This window comes from Glycine soja, chromosome 18 (assembly GCF_004193775.1).
Source record: "Glycine soja cultivar W05 chromosome 18, ASM419377v2, whole genome shotgun sequence".
Taxonomy (NCBI): domain Eukaryota; kingdom Viridiplantae; phylum Streptophyta; class Magnoliopsida; order Fabales; family Fabaceae; genus Glycine; species Glycine soja.
This window is the reverse complement of record NC_041019.1, coordinates 55481396-55503575: the sequence shown is the minus strand read 5'-3', so window position 1 is coordinate 55503575 and position 22180 is coordinate 55481396. Positions and strand designations below refer to the sequence as shown.

The 22180-nt window shown below is 31.1% G+C and overlaps 3 protein-coding genes across 5 annotated transcripts; 2 read left to right on the top strand and 1 right to left on the bottom strand.

Annotated features, from left to right (window-relative positions):
- Positions 1 to 4841: 4841 nt before the first annotated feature.
- Positions 4842 to 6956, top strand: LOC114395878. Of its 2 annotated transcripts, none has more exons than XM_028357747.1 (5): positions 4842 to 4989; positions 5074 to 5129; positions 5234 to 5375; positions 5887 to 5948; positions 6318 to 6956. In XM_028357747.1, the coding sequence occupies exons 1-5, from the start codon at positions 4878 to 4880 to the stop codon at positions 6633 to 6635; spliced, it is 690 nt and encodes a 229-aa protein (XP_028213548.1). In that variant the 5' UTR covers positions 4842 to 4877; the 3' UTR covers positions 6636 to 6956. The 2 variants fall into 2 exon arrangements, with proteins under 2 accessions (XP_028213548.1, XP_028213549.1); XM_028357748.1 differs by having other exon boundaries at positions 4843 to 4989; positions 5086 to 5129.
- A 3969-nt stretch (positions 6957 to 10925) lies between these two features.
- LOC114396338 (calcium/calmodulin-regulated receptor-like kinase 2) lies at positions 10926 to 15899 on the top strand. Of its 2 annotated transcripts, none has more exons than XM_028358252.1 (8): positions 10926 to 11253; positions 11599 to 11991; positions 12318 to 12471; positions 12959 to 13085; positions 13372 to 13454; positions 13528 to 13599; positions 14999 to 15202; positions 15319 to 15899. In XM_028358252.1, exons 2-8 carry the CDS (start codon positions 11666 to 11668, stop codon positions 15619 to 15621), a joined length of 1269 nt encoding a protein of 422 aa, XP_028214053.1. In that variant the 5' UTR covers positions 10926 to 11253; positions 11599 to 11665; the 3' UTR covers positions 15622 to 15899. The 2 variants fall into 2 exon arrangements, with proteins under 2 accessions (XP_028214053.1, XP_028214054.1); XM_028358253.1 differs by having other exon boundaries at positions 10974 to 11253; positions 11490 to 11991.
- A 408-nt stretch (positions 15900 to 16307) lies between these two features.
- On the bottom strand, positions 16308 to 19837 carry LOC114396337 (phosphatidylinositol 4-kinase gamma 7-like). The gene is made up of 2 exons (XM_028358251.1): positions 19116 to 19837; positions 16308 to 18856 (listed from the first exon to the last, which is right to left on the bottom strand). Exon 2 carries the CDS (start codon positions 18608 to 18610, stop codon positions 16694 to 16696), a length of 1917 nt encoding a protein of 638 aa, XP_028214052.1. The 5' UTR covers positions 18611 to 18856; positions 19116 to 19837; the 3' UTR covers positions 16308 to 16693.
- Between the last annotated feature and the right edge of the window lie 2343 nt (positions 19838 to 22180).

Genomic DNA, 22180 nt, shown 5'->3' with positions numbered 1-22180 from the left:
TCTATAGTTTATCTGAACCAAAAACTTAATCAATTTACCGTTTTTCCGACCAATTTAGTTATCATATCCAATTAATAACTAGCATTAGGAGCAGGAAGTGCCTTTTAAGGAAGCTTTTCTGAAGGGATGCTTGATGAACTTCCAATATCCATTGCAGTAGACTGAAGCAAGTGTTGACAAAGATGACTACTAGTACTGTGTCAGAGTTTGAATCATCAAGAAGATATTGTCATTCGAGCAGGCCCTTTGATACTTTCTAAGAGTTATATATGTACCGTGCAATTAGCGATCAATGAGAAATAAGGTACTGTATAGTCTTAGACTCTTAGGGGAATCTTTTCATGGGTTGTTAAATAATCCTCTTGTAGTGCTTCTAAATGCGATTTTGGTGGCATTGCATGTGCCTATGTTCTTTAAAGGTAAACAATTTTTCTTTTCTTTGAAAATTGAACTAATTTTAAAGCCCCAGAAACAACAACCTAACTGGTTCACTCTTAAATTACAAGTCCCCAAACCTCAAAAGCTCCCCAAACATACGTAGCTTACAATGACCATGGTTATTCATATATAACAAATTAAAACTTGATTTTTTTGGTACATATGGTTTGGTATATAAGCTTAATTTGAACATAAATTTTGGTTATTTTCTTTAATTGTCATCATAATTATAGGCAAATAAGGGCTTTAGTTCAACTTATTGAGTATGAAGCATAAGTTATTGTTATAGATTCTCTAATATCTCTATATTCAATTTATACGAATAAAAAATCATACTCATAAGCAAAATTTTGCAAGATGTTACTTCTCTCTACACTCTTGGAGAATTTTAAAGTGACCACGTGTATTGATTTCCTTAATCTTAAGTCTCAATAAAAACAAATGAAAAATAAAGAGATTAATATGCCTTATTTTAGTGAGAAAATAGCAAGCTTCTAAGTCGATCATAATGTTTCAAATAAATTCCAAACATGTTTTTAAATGTTTCAACCGGTAAACGGAAGAAAATCACACACTATGCATTTCTTTTAAAATCGCTTACGATTAATTTTTCCAATTCTCTCTCCTCTCATCTCTTACCATTAATTAATTAAACACTATTATGACCAAGATTTTTTTTTTTTTGTTTTGGACCAAGATTTTCACAAACATTACTATGCGTTTAATTTTTTAAATGTTGTTTCAACTAAGAGACTCCACATTTGCCATGTCATAACCAACCTATGCGTAATGCGTGTGCGTGTGTTTTGAGAAAACTTATATTTGTACAAAGCTATAGTATGCATATACCACTTTTACATGCACATAATATATGTACACGTACGCGTTGTATATATGATATATAATCAAGTATCATTACATTGTAATATAGGAGTATGTAGACAAGTACAATATTATGATTTTGAAAACGTAAAATTTTATAGAAATGTCATATAAATATATTTTCAAATGTTTAAAAATGGATTGTCCCCAAATACCAATCGAATAGGACAATGGACCTCAATGTGATCGATTTCCTCTCGAAATAAGGCTTCGAACGGAAAATATATAAATTATAATATGAAACGTGCTTGGTGTCGGTGAATCTATTTTATATATAAACAGTTATTTATTTATACTTGGAGAGATTCACACTTCACAGTTCACTACTACTGGATTAGTAAAGAAGCTCACGAGAGTTCTCATAAGAGGGAAAAAAATTATGATAAAGACTAATTTCAACTAGATCCGTTTATTCTAGTTTTAAAAGAGTAACGTTATATTTTTGTCTATAAATTAATCTTTCTACAATTTTTTTAATATTTTATCAAAAAATAAATATATGTAACATCTTAAAAACTTAAAAAACATTTATAATATTTTCTTTGCAATAAGTAGCAGAATTAGTAACAAGACACCACTAGCTAGCTTATCATCAACTTAAAAAACATTCAAAACAAACCGACTTTGGTCGTGATTGGTACGCTGTTCTCAAAAAGAGACCACTAGCTTGAAGTTGGAGGTCACGCCCTCGTGTTCTTAAACTTTACTGTACAACACAAGCTTGCTGTTTAATTAATTATTAATGTATTCATTGGTTGTTAAAAATGTTTTGTACATATCATATGACTTCGCAATTCCATGCACATGCAAAATCATAGCCCATGTTTCATAGGCTCTTAATTTGATGCTATGTATATCAAGCCTTTTGGGGAATTATGTCCTTGCAATTCAACACTTTTTGGTGAGTATTTGTTTCGTGACAATCCTTTTATTTCTTTTACCTCTTTGCTTGGATTGTCACATGAATATTGACATTAATTTAATTAGAGGACAGTAGTGTTACATTCGATCTTTGGCCTTCTTGCCATGGATAATATTTCCGGTTTTTTTTTTTTTTTAACTTGACAGAATAACATCGTGTGTGATTCATATAATCAATCTTATTATAAAAAAGTAAAACTTTATTATTGTTACTAGATCATTCTTATTGATCAATGGATTTGAAGCACTACAACAAAGTATTTTTTTTTTAACATTCGTCAAAACATAAATAAATGTTAGTAATATATTTTTATGACATTTTATGGAATGCTGTATATAACTTATGTTGTTAAAGATTTTTAACAACACTTTTTCATACTAATAATAATATTTATAAAATATTTCTAAAGACTTAATTTTAGTAAAAAAATTTCATACTAATAACAACATTTATAAAACATGTTGCTAAAAACTTTTAGTAATATTTTTTCAATACATAAGCAACACTCTAAAAATGTTGCAAACATATATCTTTTATAACATTCAAGAAATATTACTAATTTGTTTCTTTTAAAATACAATAAAATTTAATTTTTTGTAATATTTTAAATATATAATTTATACTTTTTTTAATGGATTGTTACATATATCTCGTCATCTCGAATATGTAGTTCAATGAACATGTTAATAATATATAAAGAATAATAATACAATGTTAATGATACAAAATGTCTAAATCTAATAGCATTGAAGGGACCGCCATTTGTAGCACATGCACCTCTACTTGCTTGGAGCTCTTAACAATATTGAAATTGTGTATACCTTGGAGAGAAAGGCAACTAGAACTAGATTAAAATATACTTACAACAAACTTTTCTATACACAAGGCTGAAAATCCTGAAAAGCAATCTAGCTATTTAGTTCTCTCTCTCACTCCCCAAGTCGTCCTTTCTTAGTCTTCATAGTGATTCTTTTCTTTCTTTGTTGCTACAATAGTTGGGGAATCTATGGCCTTAGTTGTTCAACTCTTTGGAGCCGCAAGTGCAAGTGTAAAGCTCCAATCAACAAACATATTATTCTATAGAATTACTAGGCAGTAATTAATTTAGCTTTTAAAAAATAAGAAATATTATCTTAATATTTAAAATTATTTGGGATTTCAACAAAACCTAACATACAATTAATAGGATGATTTAGTGATCATATAAACGGACCTTAAAATTCCTTTTGGCTCAAAAGGAGCATAATACCATAAGGAACACTTATAAAAGGATTATTTTAGTAAATGTTACAAAATATACCATTCAAAAGTCTCACCGATAACATTTGTTTTAATAAATGTTGCAAAAAAAATAAAAATTAACAAGCAATCGCAACATTCGGTTCAATAAATGTTAGGAAAAACTGTTTTAAATTTTAACAAAGCAATAGCAACATTTTTACAAACGTTATCTCTTAAATGTTGCAAAATGTCTTAGATGTAGTAGTGGTTGTGGTCCTATATATATTGAGTGGCAATTGAATACTTTCCTCTAAAGAAAAAAAAGGTTCAAATATATTATTACAGCTCAAATGACATCCATTTTCAACGTTATCTCCCTCATTCTCATGGTTTGCTTTTCCAAGGTAATAACATATATATGCATTTATATGTTGCAAATGAGTTATTCCCTTAGAAAAACAGATCAATCAAGAAAAAAAATAAGGGAGAAAACCTTAAAAATAAAAGTCATTTTTTTATAAAAAAAATTCTATAGAGGAAAGTGTTCATTGCCGCTCAATATATATATATATTGGACCACAACCACTACTACTTCAATTCTAAGACATTTTGCAACATTTAAGAGTTCACGTTTGTAAAAATGTTGCTATTGCTTTGTTAAAAATAGTTTTTCCTAACATTTATTGAACCGAATGTTGCAATAGCTTATTGATTTTTTTCCATAGCATTTATATATTAAAACAAATGTTACCGGTGAGGCTTTTGAATAGTGTATTTTGTAACATTTACTAAAATAAGCAATATTTTATCCGTTACTTTAATTAATTATCATATTAAATAATTTAATAAAAATAGTATGCTATTTTTACTTGTAGTTAGAGAAAATTTAAATAATAATAATATAATATATGTTGCTTATAAAGTATGAGGATTAGGCAGTACAGTATGTAAAATGAGAAATGTTGTTTACATAACAATTTTTTAACAATTTTTACCCACTTATTTTTAATCACATATCTATTTTATTTCGCAATTCTTCACTTTATATTTTTATATAAAAAAACATTACTCTATTTGAATATAAAGACCAAATTATGACTTTTTATGACTGCTTGCTCAGTTTCAATTCGAACCATACAATCACATTCAAACTTGAGATTGAGTAACACCCTTATTTTAATAATCATTTATTCTTAAGTTAAAAAAAACAAACTTAATTTCTTTTCTATTAATTTATTAATTAATCTGATATATTGAGATTTCCTAAGTTTTTGACATATCGAGGAATAATATAACGATTAAAAGAACAGGAGTCGGAACCCTAGCTTTGACTTGGTCGAACTTTGAACACTGTATAAAACCATGTTGTACTAGCTAAGTTTTCTCTCTTTCAGTTAAAGAAAAACACAAACTCATGAAAAGAAGAAACATGGATCAGATGAAGATCACGGCGCTCTCGATCTTTTTACTAGGATGTCTCTTGGTCATGGCTGTCCAAGGAGATTCATCAGCAAGAGTTCTTCCAGGTAAATTTATATTCTCATTTATTAATTAGTTCCCAAAAACTAAAGATCAAGCTAATTAAAGATTGCACGATCTGATTACCATAGCTGTAACTGCAGTTGAGGTAGGGAATATAAACAAGCTTGGAGTGTCATCTCAAAAGGTATATATATGTCACTTTCTAACTGTATTCCTATGTTGTTTCATCTTATTAATTGATTTTTTCAGCATATTTAATGATCATTAATTATTATGGGGATGATATAGGAACCATTTATGAGAACTGGAGCTGGTCATCACATGAGGAAGCAAGGGCTTGGGGGAAAGAAATTTAGCACAAATGAGGTGACAAGTGTGGACTCTAAGAATGGAAAAGGAGCAGATGGAGGAGAGACTTCAAAGACTTCAGGTGCAACCTATTCCGATGGAATATGTGACTTTGATGAAAAGGGAGATCATAAAATAGTAAAATGTAAAGGGAAGAAAAGTATTAAACCAAGAAAGCTCAAAATGGATGGTTTTGTTGCTTTAACTGATGATTATCATGGACCCAGGCACCACCTTCCGAAACATAATTAATTGAAAAAGCATTGAAATCCCTTGTGAGTGTACTAGTTAGCATTCATGCATCACTAGTCTTGTTGGAGTGGAAACTTGTTTGTTGATTTCATGTACATATATTTTAATTAATTCATGTGTGAATTAATGTGCAGCAATAATTCCTAAACTTTGAAACCCAACATCCTTGTCTTTTTTGTTAAGGAAAATTGTAAATATTTATGCAATATATAGAACATCTTACCAAACGAATTAAACACATCTTATTCTTCTGTTCAGTCATTATAGTAGTGGGTTATCTAATTTATATCAAAGAAATTGTACTGATGGCTCCTCGCTCGTATTGTTTGCTTCTATGGCAGGTAAGGATAATGATGGTTTGAAGAAGTCTTCTGGATCACGAGACCAAAAGAATGATGATCAGGTTCTATTCGATGATACCTATATACATTGCATAAAATTTCTATGTCTGTTTTAATTTCTTTTCAAGAAAGCTTATATATGTGTGTAGCAAACTTTAGAGTCATCATCATATATACATATGGTTCATATATATAACTGTGTAGAGTTTCACAAAATTAGTTCATAAATAATTCTTTCTTTAAAATAAGTTGAACCTCTGTCCTTACAAAACCATATATTGGAAATAATTAAAGAGAGCGTATGATAATGGAACCAAAGCCAATATTCATGCAAAACTTATAGCCTAGCTAGCTTCCATATAATGGATCGTTAGATACACATTTTGTACAGATCCAATGTTGACATATAGCTAGTTTTTATATTCATGCAGAAGCTTGTGATAATGGGACCAAAGGAATATTTGAAATCCACCAAGTTTGTAGTTCCAAGAAGAATTCCCACCAGCACGTACCCGAAGTCAAGTTCACAATATTGCAATATTGCTGCGCCAGTAGTTAAATCCAGCTTAGGGAGTTCCTCAAGTCATGAACAGAAAATTTCTGAAGAAACACCTCAAAATAGTACTCAGAAAGATGAGACACAAAGATTTGCTGACGCTGCAAAAGAGATTGCATACATGATGAATAAGGATTATCATGGAAGACCGAGTCACAGGCCACCCATAAATAACAATGAGCCTAGAAATTAATTGAGATTATCATGAGTAATTAATAGCATGGATATATATATATATATATAGGCTCACAGTTTTGCACCAAGTTGTTGCGTTAGCAACTACTTCTTGGTAATGGCCTAGATATATATATGATATAGTTTGCTTTATATTATAGTTTAATATGTGGCACAAAGGCAAGCAAAACCATAGGACTTAAGTAACAAATAGTTGTTCGGTCGTTTCTTTTTCATACTAAAAAATAGATATATGTAGAACGCATGCAGTTTTGAGTGTTGTAATTATTAAGTGTATCATCGTTACATCTTTAATTATGTGAGTTAATTTTTTTTTCAATGATAATTATGTGAATTAATTATGCCTTTGAAATAAGAAATTAGATCGCAATGCTAGTTACCTAGAGCCTAGAGATTTCAAGTATATCGATCTATATATTATGGTCTGGTTATTTAACCCAACTAATTCAGTATTGCCACATGCATGAGACACGTATTCTCTTTAGTGAAAAATTAATATAGCTGTATGAGGACAGATCATAGATACTCATATGAGTATCTACATGGTTCTTATCCTCTTAATTATTAGAATATTGAAGCGATGCCTAGCTTGTGAGAATAGAAAAAGACGGCACACAAAGAGACAAATATTGTAGTGCTGATCGGGATGATCATGGCTCATTGAGTACATGTTAATTGGGATTATACTTATATCTGAGACGCCAAATTAAGTACCAATATTAATATATAATTTTGTCTAAAGTGAATTATATATACGAGAGGATGAAATTAAACTAATTCACAGAAAAAAAAAATAATAATAAAGAGTTCCTTTAATAAATGGAATCATTATTAATTGGTTCGTAAACAGGAGAAAACACTTTAATTTGAAAGTCAAAATCAATATTGTTAGTTGGTTAACTTCCAATAAAAAAATCTTTTCGTAAAAATATTTTTATTGAATACTCACATCAGATAAAAATTAAAAAACTAAACATCATGAAGATAAAATTCATAAATAATGTTGAATGTGATGTTAAGATTATAGTTACTTAATAAACATTTTCACATCAATACCATCTTTCTTTTCTCTCGTTTTGGGCTTTTCCCCTCACGGCCAAAGTGGAGGAGAATATGGTATCTTTGGTTTTATTTCTTTCTTGAATTTTCATCTCAACCGAACAAGTCATTTTATCACATCTTTGATCTATATTCTTTAAACTCTTAAGTCTCGCTATATTATATATCGAAATTGTAGGCAAAGCTATAACCAACATCTTCCACCGTAAAAGCCTTAATTTCTTCACTAATCACCAGCTTTGGCGTCCAAGTTTGCTCCTTTGACAAAGTTCCCATTTTACTGTTGCTATCAAATGCAAAGTAAGCAGTTTTAAAGAAGATTAATTGTAACTTTCTTAATTTTTCTTCCTTTAATGTTTAAACAGAAATGCTACCAAAAAACCCTTTATCAAACTCCATTTAATATATTAGAGTCTTCAATTGATTCTTAATGATAAACAACTTAAGAGAGTACCATTTGAGTAAATGAGTTTTTATAGAATTGATTTTTATATGGAAGTTGCTTATATATAAGTAACTATATCAAAATTGCTTAAAAAACTTAAAAAAATTAAGTTAAAATGAGAGTTATTGTAAGATTTAGATAGAGAAATATTTAAAATGAGATGTGTTAAAAAAAAAGAAAGAATTTTTTTGTTATCGATTATAGTACAAGATAGATGTCGCTGAAAGTCATGATTAATCTTTGTTGGAATCGTGAATAAATAAAAAAACTTTAGTTATATTTTGCAATTAGAATAAAAATTAATTAGTATTAAGATTTAAAAACTCAACGTGAGCTCTTGCATTGCAAAAACTTTTATTTACTAAATTTTACTAGCTATATTTTTTATTTGATGTGAATCTTATTTATTGTTTTGTAGTATTTAATAAATTTTAATTAATAATTCAAAATGTATTAAAAAATGTTTTGCTAATATACACCTCATATTTAAAATTAAATGAACTTTTATTAATGGAAATGCTTTTAAAATAAATAAATTAAAATTTTCAAGTACATGTAATTTTAATTTAACCTTTACTACCAGAAAAGTAATATTTTATTCATAAAAATTTTCAATTTCTATTAAATTTAATTGTTCTTATTATACTTATATTTAAAAATATACATCTAATACACATAATACTTATTGTATATGTTTCATTTACATTTATTTATTTACTATAAAAATAGTTACACTTTAATAGAAAAAAATTAATCGTCACGTTTACACTTGTTAAAATAATTATTTTAATTTAATTAAAAATAGCAATTAAATAAAAAATTTTTTTTATAAATTTACGTTTATTATATAATTATATATTATAATATACATAAAATTTATAAATGATTTTAATAAAATATATCTTTCCTATCATTTTTTTTAATCTTAAACACAAATATAAACTTTTTTTTACTATTAATATAAAAGTTTAATGATCATATATTAATAATGTAAAACACTTATACACTATCTTATAATTATAAATTACTATTAATATAATTTTTAAAATAATTATTATAAGTCAATAATCTTATCATATACGATAAATTGAAATGAAATGATGATATAAAAATATATTATACTATTAGTATATATATATTTTTCTTGTAATGAGTTTAATGATGAGACTTTATAATATAAAATATTTTTACACCATCAACAAATTTTTTAAAGTAATTATCATAAAAAATTAATAAATCTATCATATGATAAATTATGATTGGATGATGATGGTATATAAGTAAAATTGCTTTATATTATCAAAAATAAAATTTAGAAATATTTAAGTTTTTTATGTAAGGAAAATTTTAATTTGTATAACTAACTATGAAGAGAATCGATGGCAAAATTACGAAATTGATCATCCGTCACCAAATCACTCCTCAACAAAACAGAAAAGTTACAGCAGAGGATTAAGAGAAACTGTGTATGGTTAGCGACCTAAAAACTTGTTTTGTAGAAATCTCACAAACTTATTTATTTAAAGAATAATTCTAACTTCTCTTGCAATAATTATTCTTATATATTAATCATCCTACTTCTTTTATATAGTTTGTATTAAATACATTTTATATTTTTAACATATTAAAATATTTATTTTTATTTAATAAATTCTTTTTAGAAAAATAGACAAATTTATAGGAAGATGTAGCATCTCCTTACTTAAATCACTGTTCGTTTCATATCAAAGTACGTTGAAATGGAAGAAATAAACATTTAATAAAATACTAAACAAAAAGTAGTTGCTAATTGCAATGCATGCATAAATTAGCACAAAGAATAAATGCACACGATATTTCGTTTACATGAAACGGGTCCCACAGCAAATAAATAAATAAAAGAGGCACGTAATATTACGGGCTTCATGAATGAATTATATAACCTCGTGCTTGTTTGAATGGGGAGGATGGAAATGAAATAAGGGTCTTTTTAATTAATGTTATTGACCAAGAAAAAAAATATTTATTATATAAATTATATAAAAACGTAAAAAAGATGATGAATAATATAATTATCTTATTATTTTTATTTTAAATTAGTATTTATATTTGTTATGAATTAAATAAGCATGATATTATAAATAAAAACAGAAAGTTATAATAGATTGAATTTTAGTTTTCTTAGTCTTGTCAAATTATTGAAAACTTAGTCTTTAAAATATACCGACGTGTATATGGTGAGGATTTTGTTTCTCAAATTAATGTATATATAAAATATTTGTTGAAATTCTTTAAATAAATCTTCATATCTTAAAAATTAATCTTTTAATTCTCGACTGAATATATTTTAAGCACCCAAAAACATATGCTATTAACAAGATTAAAAAATTAGTCAATTTGATCTTTTAACAAAAAATATACTCTATGACTTTGTCGCTTTTGATAATCTTTTAATATTTACGTATTGACTTGACCAAGTTATTGGAATGCTTTTTTAAAAAAAAAAATCATTTTTAATAGTGTGAGATGCTAGTAAATTAATTTCCAAAGAATGAAAAAATAAAATTTAATTTTAGAATGTTAAAAAAATGTGACATTTTTAAAAAAAAATGAATATTTAACATATTAAGAAGAAAATAAAACATAAAAATAAAAATATAATAACCATGAATCTTTGTGACAAATAATAAGTATGAATGATGATAGATCATTAACCATTTTATTACGGTTTACGCTGAGATATTTTCTAGTAAACTGTTAAAATTAATCTGATTCAAAACGAAGAAATTACGAAAATGGATGCACAATTAGGATTAAAACTATTGAAGAGATGTAATAATTTATGAACAGAAATTGGGCAATTATTGGATTGACATGCCTTTCTTTTTCTTTAATTGAAAAATGAAGGCGCAGTCGCTGTGTTTGGGGAAAGACCCATCAAATTAATCCGCGTTTTCCTTTTTCTTTCGTTTCCGCTTCAAAGCATGAAGAAGCCTCCAACTCAGACCTCTTCCATTTTTTTCAGTATTCATTTCCCTTTGCACTTTCCTTTTCTCTTCTTCTTCTTCTTCTGGCTACCTCATTCTTAATAAGCACAACTACCAAAAGTGGGGGCAGTTTTCTGAATCACAAGGTTCTTAATTTCTTTCCTGATTTTGCTGTCCGAGTTGAAAAAGTTTTTTATTGTTGTTTTTGAATTTTGGTTCGTGGGTTTTTGAGTTTTATGGGTGATGGGGGTTTATTTGGTGGACAATTTTATTTCCGTTGTTTATAAGAGTAAAATGACTTATTATTGGTATGCTAATGATTGTTGAATAATTTGATGTTTCAATATTGTATATTGATTTGTAATTTTGTAATTTTGTTTAGATTCATCTTTCAAGTTGGTTGTGGATAAAGTGTTGAATTGGTGTCAGTTGTAGCTGGATAGAGTGTTGAATTAGCTTTAAAAGTTGAAATTGTGTTAATTTTGTGGCAGTGAACCTCTCTAGAGAGAGTCTTGTGCAAGATGATTGAGTTGTTTGAGTATCAAGAGAGGTCAAGTGATGGTTGATCAAGCTGATTTAGTTATCATTTGTGTCTCTGTTGGGGTGGCCCTTGGAGTTTTGATAGCTTATCTCATATATGTTGGCATAAGGTGGTACAAAAAGCGAGCTCATCTTAGCCGATCTGCGAACGAGCCTAGTTTAACAACTATCCCTATACGAACAAATGGATTAGAAACTAGCATTGACTTTAGTGCTTCTCTCACCAGTTCCATAGCCACTTCAAGGTCACCAAATCCTCACAAAAGCTCGCATTCAACTTGGTGGAGTCATCAGAATAAAGATGGTTTTGCTTCAGTATCAGGCATTCTGAAGTACTCATATAAGTACATTTCTCTCTTGAGCATGAACCCTGCTCTTTCTTTCTTTCTTCTAAAATGTTTTGTTAGCTACTATTAGGATTTAAACCTTATACTTGCTGCATTAAGAAAGTGTTGATTACTTGATTTGTGGAAATGGGATGTTTCTGATGTCCTTTTATGATGAAGTTCCATTGTATGTAAGAGCAACCACCTTGCAAAACTTTATTTACATTGCATGTTAGTTTGGAAGAAAAAAGAGAAAATAGGACTTGGGATTTCTTAGATAAAAAAAAAAGCATCCAAGGACATCAATATTTGCAATGGGCTATCTGACATTTTACATGTTATAGAGAAATTCAAAAGGCTACACAAAACTTCACAAATACTTTGGGAGAAGGATCCTTTGGCACAGTTTATAAAGCCATGATGCCTACAGGAGAGGTGGTAGCTGTGAAGATGCTTGGACCCAATTCCAAACAAGGGGAGAAAGAATTTCAAACAGAGGTATATGCTAACAACTTTTTACTTGGTTTTTTGGGTTACAGAAAAAGATCTTCACAAAGGATTACTTTAATACAAGAACTTCACTTGTGATTTATATACCATATACATTAAATAGTCTGATGTTCATAGTTTAACCCAACTTTAGTCATTTCCCGGAAGGTATGGTATGGTGTGCTGGTTGATTTGAAGTTTTGAACTCTGTTTTGAAACATACATTCCTAAAAATGACCTGAAAATTTATTTGAGTTTATATTTGCATTGAGCATATGGTCATCATCATTGGCACATAAAATCTTACTGAGGCAATAAGTTCCTTTATTTGCCAGATGATATAATTAATTAAAATGATGGGGATGCCACTTATTTCTACTGGGTTTCACTTAACGTAATGATATTGGTTCTTATTGGAGCCACTCCTAGTATTACTCCATGAATTTAACATTAATCACCACTTATTTCCACTGTTTTTAATGAGATGTTGATCCAGGTGCTTCTGCTTGGAAGACTGCATCATCGGAATCTTGTAAATTTGTTAGGATACTGCATAGATAAAGGACAGTTTATGCTGGTTTACGAGTTCATGAGTAATGGAAGTTTAGAAAACCTTTTATATGGTAAGCAGAAGATCTTTCACGTTCCTCTTAGGATTTTTTTTATGTGATAGTTATATATCAAGACTTGCATGATAATCTCACCAAAGAGACTGGAAGATCTTGCTTTCTTTTACATGTTTTTAGTAGTCCACAATTATTAGTATATGTAATGTATTTTTCACCTTTTCCCTGTATGAGACACAGCAAAAGAATTTTTCTTTATATTTGAAGTTTTAACCCTTTAATCTTATACATAAAACTGTCTTTAATATCTATTGAGAATAGTTGGTGTTGTGCATGCATGTAGGTGAAGAAAAGGAACTGAGTTGGGATGAAAGGCTGCAAATTGCTGTTGATATTTCACACGGAATAGAATACCTTCATGAAGGGGTATATTTAATCTTATATTTTCTCTTATTCTATATGAAAGTGTCCTTGGTTAACATGAATATGCATGGAACAGGCAGTCCCACCCGTTGTTCATCGTGATTTGAAATCTGCTAATATATTGCTTGATCACTCAATGAGAGCTAAGGTAAGCCTTTTCCTACTATCGCTTTTTGGTAGACAGTTTCTTTTATTCATTTTCTAAGGTTTTGATATGGTATCAACTCAAACACTATAATCATTTCCGGAATTTCCTTAATTACATGAATGGACAGTATTCCCTAATTATACCAAATATCTCAATGATATTTCCCTCACTATCTCAACACTCATTCAAAATGAAGGCTGAAGCTTATTAAGCTTTAAGCGTTTTATAATTAAATCCTTTTTTTTATAAAACAAACAAATCCTAAACTAGGTTGGGGTAAAAACAGTCTAGATTCTAAGCACAACCACAAAACAACTAGAGTTGGCCCAAGAAACCAAGCATAGCCACCAAACAAGAAGATGAGTACAACAAACCCCAAACAAGAAGAGGGTTGCAACAAACCAAACATAGAGTAGTCAAACAAGAAGAGAGGTGTAACAAACCAATAGCAACTTTCAAGTAAGAAGAGAGGGGCGCAACAAACTAATCACAGCAACTGAACTAGAAGAGGGGAAAAGCAAACCAACTGCAGCCGCCAAACAAGAAGAGGGGTGCGGCAAACTAAGCACAGTCATCCAACAAGAGGGCCCTAACAAATCAAGGGAAGCTGCCAAACAAGAAAAGGGACACAACAAAACATGCGCAGCCGCCAAACAAGAGGGATGCAAGCTCAGTCGCTAAACTAGAAGAGGAGCGCAGTTAACCAAATGCAGTTGACAAATAAGAAGGGAAATGCAACATTCCAAGTGCAGCATCCAAACTAGAAGAGGGTCACAGCAAACTGAGCACAACCGCAGTCACAAAACACAACAAAGAGGGGCACAACAAACCAAACACAATCGTCTAAGAGAAAGAAGGGTGAAGCTGCCAATTAGAAACAAAGCAAAACTAAGGATGCAACTAAAAATCCAAACAGGGAAAACATGTTGGAGGAGACACACCAAACAAATAAAACCATTATCTTTAGGAACGTAACAGGGAAATAATAACCAACAAATCTTTGGGGATGGTACTGCTCTAATACCATGTTGAGACTAAAGAATGATTTATTTATTTCATAATAATAACATTGTATTTGTACACTAGATTGAGAGAATCAATTCCATAAATTTAGGAATTAGAATCAAGGACTAAAATCAATCTACATATAGAAATAATGGAAAGAGATTAGAATTTCCTTAATTACATTTGGACAACATATCCCTAATTATGCTACATATCTCAACAACATGGAAATGGAATTGAATTGAACAATTTCAATGTTGGAATTTGCCCAACAGCGACTGAATTCTAAAGCAAATTTTTCCTTCTATCCTGGAGTATTAACATAATGACAAGTGTAAATTATCTTCCTTTTCTTGTTTGGTATTGATTATCTCCTGAATTACTGATTTTGTAGGTTTCTGATTTTGGGCTCTCAAAGGAAGAGGTCTTTGATGGCCGTAATTCTGGCCTTAAAGGTACATATGGGTACATGGACCCTGCATACATTTCCTCAAGCAAGTTCACAGTGAAGAGTGACATTTACAGTTTTGGTATAATAATTTTTGAGCTGATCACTGCCATCCACCCACATCAAAATTTGATGGAATATATCCATCTTGTAAGTTATTTTTGCTTTGGAAAGGAACTACTTCGTCTTGAGTTCTCAGTTCTAGTGTAGTAAATCTTTAGACAGATGATTTCTTCTTCACATCTTTATTTTTCATTTACTGCAAGGCTGCAATGGATTATGATGGTGTAGATGGGATTCTTGACAAGCAACTTGTGGGAAAATGCAATCTTGAAGAAGTGAGACAGCTTGCTAAAATTGCACACAAATGTTTGCACAAATCACCTAGGAAACGCCCATCCATTGGTGAGGTTTCGCAGGGTATATTGAGGATTAAGCAAAGACGCCTCATGAAAGAAGACACCATGTCATTTGCAAGCAGCAACTTCTCCCGAAGTGTGAGTCAAATAGAGGAGCAACAGGTTGAATTAAGTAAAATAACCACCATGAACCACAGGGAAATGGGGTGAACTCATTCATATGTTTTGGGGCGATTTTTTTTTTCGGTAGTCCTTTGGTAACCAAGGAAGTTTGTAGAAAAAACCATCGATGTCACTAGCTGTAAAATGTGAGTCAAGATGTACAGATAAGGGCAGATCCCATGCTACTCTGAAGCATGAATGATCAATTCTGTCTTGTGAGTTTTTGTAGCTAAACAACACATAAATTCTATGCATGACCACCAACCATTTATACCAATAAATGTACACTTTATGTGGAACAAATAAAGATAATATAGATGATTGAAGGAAAATGTTTCCTTTTTACTTGTGTAAAGAGGTGAAGATAAAGAAGAAGAAAAATGTAACTTTTTCATAAAAATAACTCTTCGATTTTAAAAGAAAATAATCGAGACGAAAGCTTTAAAGAAAATGATCAAAATGTCCTTACTTTTATTTTATTATATTATGTAAATTTCAAATGCCTTTATTATGATTATATTTTCTCTATCAAGTAAAAGGAAAAGTCAATTTTTCTTTCTCTTCATTTTTATTTCTAATTTCTTTTAATCTAAAGAACCCAAAAACTTCCTTTTCTACTCATTTTCTCTTCTATCCTACTTTTTTCCAAACGAGGGAATGATTTGGACAACAAATAGATTGCCGGTATATAGAAGGATTGAATGGAAATTCACCAAAAGATAAAAACAGAAGAATTTAAAGGCGACAAACAAACCACACTACAAGTATTATTTATATCTTCAGGAAAACATAGGTATATACAAATTTATTTTGGCATCTACTCTGAATTATTCAACATACTAACCAGTGAACATAAAGCGAGTAAAATTAAAAGGAGTAAATCAGGACATAGTCTTCACTTCTACTGGTGAATAAGCTCTCCCTCTATTTGCTGATGCAAGACCTTACTACCTGATAATCTTCATTTACTATTTACTCCTGAATACTCCCTCCTCCTCAGTGTTGCGAATATAAAGCCTCTGTATTTATTTATTTATATATAGTTCCATGTGTGCCGTATGACACATTGTACAAGCCTCTAATATTTATTGGTTCACTTCACATTTCATTTATGGTCCCCCTAAAACTGGCATGAAGTTCCAAGCCTCTGCCTCTGCTTCTTGCTCACATTTCCTCGTTTGTAATTAACAAAATCTGGGATCAACAACCTTTGGAAATTCTCAAGAAACTGATTCCACCTCTCTTCATCCATATCTGTTAGCTTCACGAAACTTGAGCTTGCAGGTAACTCATTCACAGTTGTGTTTCCAGATGATGTCCCAGCCAAAAAGTCACTCTTTTGCTTTACACCCATCTGCTGCCAACTTTTTTCACTAGTTCTCGTGTTTTGCAGAGACACAGAAAGCTTTGAAACATTAGGCACCCCATTTAACACAGGACCATTGTATTCACCACCACCTACGGGTAACTCCCCTTCACTCTCAGCCTCGTCCTCCATCATGCTTTCCTCTAGTCTAGAAAGTGTGTTTCTAATGTTTCCATTTCTTGCTCCAACTTGAAATGGTGGCATTACAGTCAGTTTCTCTTCTATGTTTGTAGTGAAATCCAAATCCTGATCCTCACAATCTAACTGAAACTGAGTCACATCTTTGTCTCCTACCTCAGCTTCAAAGGAAAATAATTCTTCCTGATCTAACAGTTTCTTTGCTTCAATACAGATAAGCTCAAGCTCACTTGGCTCTTCATCGAGACCCTGAAATTCCCTACTCATCATGTCGCCAATCTCTGCTAGGCAAAGACCAAAAGCTGCGGATTCCTTGAGGAAGATAGTGCAGAGAACCAAAACCCGCAAGCATGCTTCTCGAATCATGGGAAGCTCCATTCTAAGCATTTCTGAATCACGAAATGGGTCTAGATGATATATATAGTCGAGCTCATCATCTGAGAAAGGAATTGATGCTTGAGGCCAATGGATCCATTCAAAATAAGGATCTTCCAAAGTTTCAGGGAGACAAAGACCATGATCAATGGGAAAAAGCTCCACTTGGTCAAACTTTCCAAACCCTTCAAGCTTCCTGACCAGAAGATTTCCTGCATGTCTGTCTGTGTTTAAAATTCGTACATCCAAAATCCCAATCCTATGAACAGCAGCAACAGAGAAACTAGAAGTTCCATGATCACTTGCATCAAAATCATGAGGAATGAACTGCTGCAGTGATGCAATCTTGCTTATTTGCTTTTTGTTATGATGCATACTACCATTGACCCTGTCATTAATATTAAAAATAGAATGTGTGACCTTTACAAGGGCAGTAGAGGGCACATTGGCAAAATGATCATGGTCAAGAAGGTAAGCTGCAACTTCTCTGAAACCTGTCTCCCCAACCCTCACTGAACGTTTCAGTCCTGGTTGTCCAAGGGCTTTGCCAACAAAACCTTTAGGATTGTTTGGTGCATAAGGCTCCTCATCAGTTGGTTTCACAATAGCAGCATTTTCACCATTGCTGTTCCTAAAATAATATGCACCTCCTAATCCACTCTGAATGGGGATTGGTTCAATGCCAACTTTTATTGCCTTCATAATATCCTCAACCAGCTGTTTGGTTCCTGAAAACATATCTGAGCAACCTATAACCTCAATTGGTCCACTCTGATCCCTCTGCTGAAGATCCCTGCCAGTAGGTGAAAGGCATGGGGTAGATGAACTCCTATGTAAAAAGGTCCTAGTGAGTAGAAGTGGAGAATCATTTCTAACCACACTTAGGTCATTCTTCAAGACCATGTCCCCACATATAAGCGAGCTTGCCTCAGTTGGGACATTGAAGGCAACCTGCAATTTCCTTTTCACGGTATGGGCATTGTCACTTCTATCTAATTCCATTCCCAAAACACACCCAGTTTCAGTCTGAACAAATACACGTCTCCTCCCAGAAGGCTTTCTTTCCATTTTCTTATTCCCACAACACTCACTAGGAGGTACTTTAAAGGTTGTAACCGCCATCTCATCATGTAAACAGGTGTCCAAATCAGGATACATGTAAGGAAAAAGAGAAGAGGCAAACTTGAATGCCAGCAGCGAAGGTGGCAGTGGCAGAGAGTTTCTCTGTCAAGCAAACACCAAAGTCGAATGCCAGCACTTGATGTTGCAGAGAAGAGTTTTTTCCATAAACAATCATAGTAAATTCTGTAAAATAAAAAAAACTCTTAAAAAGTTCTCACATGACAACAGCTTACTCTTCAACACAGATTTCACTCAACGAAACCGCTACATCGGAGATGTCACCTGATAATACAAGATGATAGAAAATGAAAAATAAAATCACCATACAGATATATTACCAAAGATGATAACAAATGAAGTCAAATTCATTTTCCAAATATTAATTTTCAGTCAAGCACAAGAAAGGATGTTAAACTTTATCCTTAATGAACAATCTGATGAATTTAACAATGGATTTTTTATTAGTTATTGAAGGATCAGAGGTATCAAATCAATCATAGTAATCCAAAGAAAAAGATTAAAAGAAGCTGACGTATTTCACCTCCATCAGTGAAATATAATGACATCTAAATTTGGCAGATGTAGATCACCTCCATCAGTGCAATATAATGACATCTAAATTTGGCTACTCCCTACCAAAGAATTCAGTGTCCAACAGTGACAGTAAGCACCAGGGTAGTTGGTGCTTGATGAAAAGAAAAAGAGGCAATTGATCTTTATATGAGTAATCACAAGTGGATAATCAAATTAGGACCATTCACTGGAAAGAGGAAAGTACGATCTTTCAAAGGAGTTTATTTTTCTTTCATTTTCCTTGCTCAACCTAATCTCAACAGAATCAAAAAAATATAACTTATTCTGGCTTGCATTTCCTCATATGAAGTGGCCCCCACAAGAAAGGACTATTTGAAACATCTTTGAAAAGCTTAATTAATTAAGAAGTTCTAAGCTCTAACTTCCCTAACCACTCACTCAACTAAAGACAAACCGTCCACCACTATATTATATTTAAAACAAACCGACCATAAACCTGGCACTAAAGTCACTCCATGCATATTCTATCTCATGACTGAAGTCCACAACCTAAATTGATGTGTAAAATCTGACTGTATCATGAGAATTGGCATGGCCATGTGTGAACGAAACTATGAGAACAATGGATATGGATCCTCCTTCTGTTTAGAAACATGACAGTCTCATATTCTAAGAGAAAACACATTTTTTTCTTGCCACTGCACAAATTAGAGGACACAAAAAGTAAGAATTCACATATCTTATTATGAATTTAACTAGAAAGTGACAACAAAGTTTTCATATTATCATCCAATCACATATTTTTACATAACAATAAATTTGTTGGCTTTTATGATGATTGATTTTAAAATCATTAGTAGGATAGTTGACAACGTACAGATCTTTTCAATAATCAATAGTAAAGTATTAGAATTAAATTATCGTTATTATTATTAATTTGTAATTTATTACACGATAAATTGTGATTAAAGAAGCATATGGTAAAAATACTATAAAATGATTAAAATGCTTAAAGATCCACATGCGTAATAGATTTTAGACATTTTTTTTAAAAAAATCTATTCGTTACACAGAGATTTTAAAATTAACGAACAAACAAATAAAATCGGATAAGATTCTCGCCTTCATCAACCTCCAGAAAGAGCCAAAGTGCCACAAGTCTTACTACCAGAGACTTCGACCATCGTTAAGGACTTTACCTTCTCAGTATCTACATCAACAACAGCAACGACGAAAATTATAAACCAATCTTTAATTTTAATTTCGAAGAAAAAGAAAACGAGAATGAAAGAAAAAATTCAAACCATTCGATTCCTAAAAAAACAGAAAACGATACGGTTCAGAAACTTGATTAGACGTATAATCTAAAAACCACAAGGAAAAGAATTTAAAAGGAAGAAATAGTCACCGGCGAGGGGGAGATCGAAGAGAGAGCAGCGGCGAGTGCAACGGCGGCACCGCCGTGAGCGGCGGCTGTGAGATCCGAAGAGAGAGGGAATGATGTGCGTCAGTTGGTACTGTCCCGCCGCAGGATTTATCGTTTTCTTGATAACGAGATAGTACGGTCTATGCTTTAACTGATTTTCATTAAATAAAAAAACTAATAACTCCTTTTTCTTATTACTATTTTTTTGTAACAGTTTAATATTTTTTATTTAATGAAACAGCACACTGCATGCACAAAGTTTAGACACGTGGGGTCAAGTGGCAGTACTTCAAATGGATATGTGATCTCATCTTTAAGATAGTTTAGCATGATAATTGATCATAATAACCTTATTTTTTTTGTTGTGGTCGTTGAAAATCCAATGTAGATTGCAGTTTGTACTTTGTATCTACCATCAGCTTAATCTTTATTATTAGAAAAATAGAATAATGTTTATTGTTTGATGGACAATCATGCACCTAATAACAGACAGATGAAAAAAGAAGAAGATAAAAACAAGAAATATAATGTGGTAAAATAGCGTGTTAACTAGCCTGTTTGATGTTCACACATCATTATTTTTAATTTTAATATTTATAGCAATATATTATTATTATTATTATTATTATTATTATTGCCTGTACTGATTATAAAAGAAATATCCATATTTTCTATACATGTTTTTTTGAAAATATTTTGCCATTTAACTATTCTAAAATTACCTCTAAATCAGCTAGTATAAAAGATAACTCACATGACACTTATTTATATCTATCGGCCATCTTTTTTTAAAAATTAAAACAAAATAAAATAAAAGAAATGGATAGTTGAGGGAATAGTAACTTTTTAGTGTACACTTTTCTTTAGGACATTTTTTCCTTCATTTATCTTTATAGTTGCAAAAACAGTAATGATATACAGTACGGAATGTATAATATTCTATGAATTTGATTGGTTAATGATTGATTAGAAGAAAAAAAGATAAAAGATAGATTTGAGAAAAATAAGGAAAAGCCGTTGATTTAAGTTTTTATATTTTCGTGCATGGCATCTTTCGTACCATTAAGCAATTTCCTTGCTAAAATTATATTCAAAGCCCCTGAAAATCATAGGCAATCGCAATTAATACCCTTCGTTTTTGTATTCTTTGGAGTCATTTAACACTTCAAAAGTAATTGCACACTCTGTTACATGGGGTTCCAAGTTTTTATGATGTATGTATGTGAGGATACCAATTTTTTATTTTTAATCGTTGTAACACTCAACTTATTTTTTCGATAACTTATTACGCTCAGCTTTAGATTATATATACAAAATTTAGATTAATATAAAATTATTTGATATTCTATTACATCAAAGAAGCAACGCCAATTTGGAGATAAATGATGTGGAGATTTTTTAACCTTTAGACTTCTAAGTCAGAATTGCTTCTGCTAAAGGAATGCCGACTTGGGATTAACTATTCTGTATATCAGTTTTTAAGTTTTAGACATCTAAGCTGCCATTACTTTGTTAAACCAATCTCAACTTGAAGGCAATTATTTTGTAGGTCATTTTGACCTATAGACTTATAATCTGGTGCCTTGGTAATACAAACTTACAAACAATCATAGGATAAATCCCAATCTTTACTCAATCCAACAATA

Bases quoted from the DNA above. Each gene is read 5' to 3' on its own strand.
- LOC114396338 (XM_028358252.1), top strand. From the start codon at position 11,666: ATGGTTGATCAAGCTGATTTAGTTATCATTTGTGTCTCTGTTGGGGTG. The intron at 12,472-12,958 runs GTATATGCTAAC...ATGTTGATCCAG, and splicing joins AGAAAGAATTTCAAACAGAG to GTGCTTCTGCTTGGAAGACT. The intron at 15,203-15,318 runs GTAAGTTATTTT...ATTTACTGCAAG, and splicing joins TGATGGAATATATCCATCTT to GCTGCAATGGATTATGATGG.
- LOC114395878 (XM_028357747.1), top strand. From the start codon at position 4,878: ATGAAAAGAAGAAACATGGATCAGATGAAGATCACGGCGCTCTCGATC. The intron at 5,376-5,886 runs GTGCAACCTATT...CTTCTATGGCAG, and splicing joins AGAGACTTCAAAGACTTCAG to GTAAGGATAATGATGGTTTG. The intron at 5,949-6,317 runs GTTCTATTCGAT...ATATTCATGCAG, and splicing joins ACCAAAAGAATGATGATCAG to AAGCTTGTGATAATGGGACC.
- LOC114396337 (XM_028358251.1), bottom strand. From the start codon at position 18,610: ATGTATCCTGATTTGGACACCTGTTTACATGATGAGATGGCGGTTACA.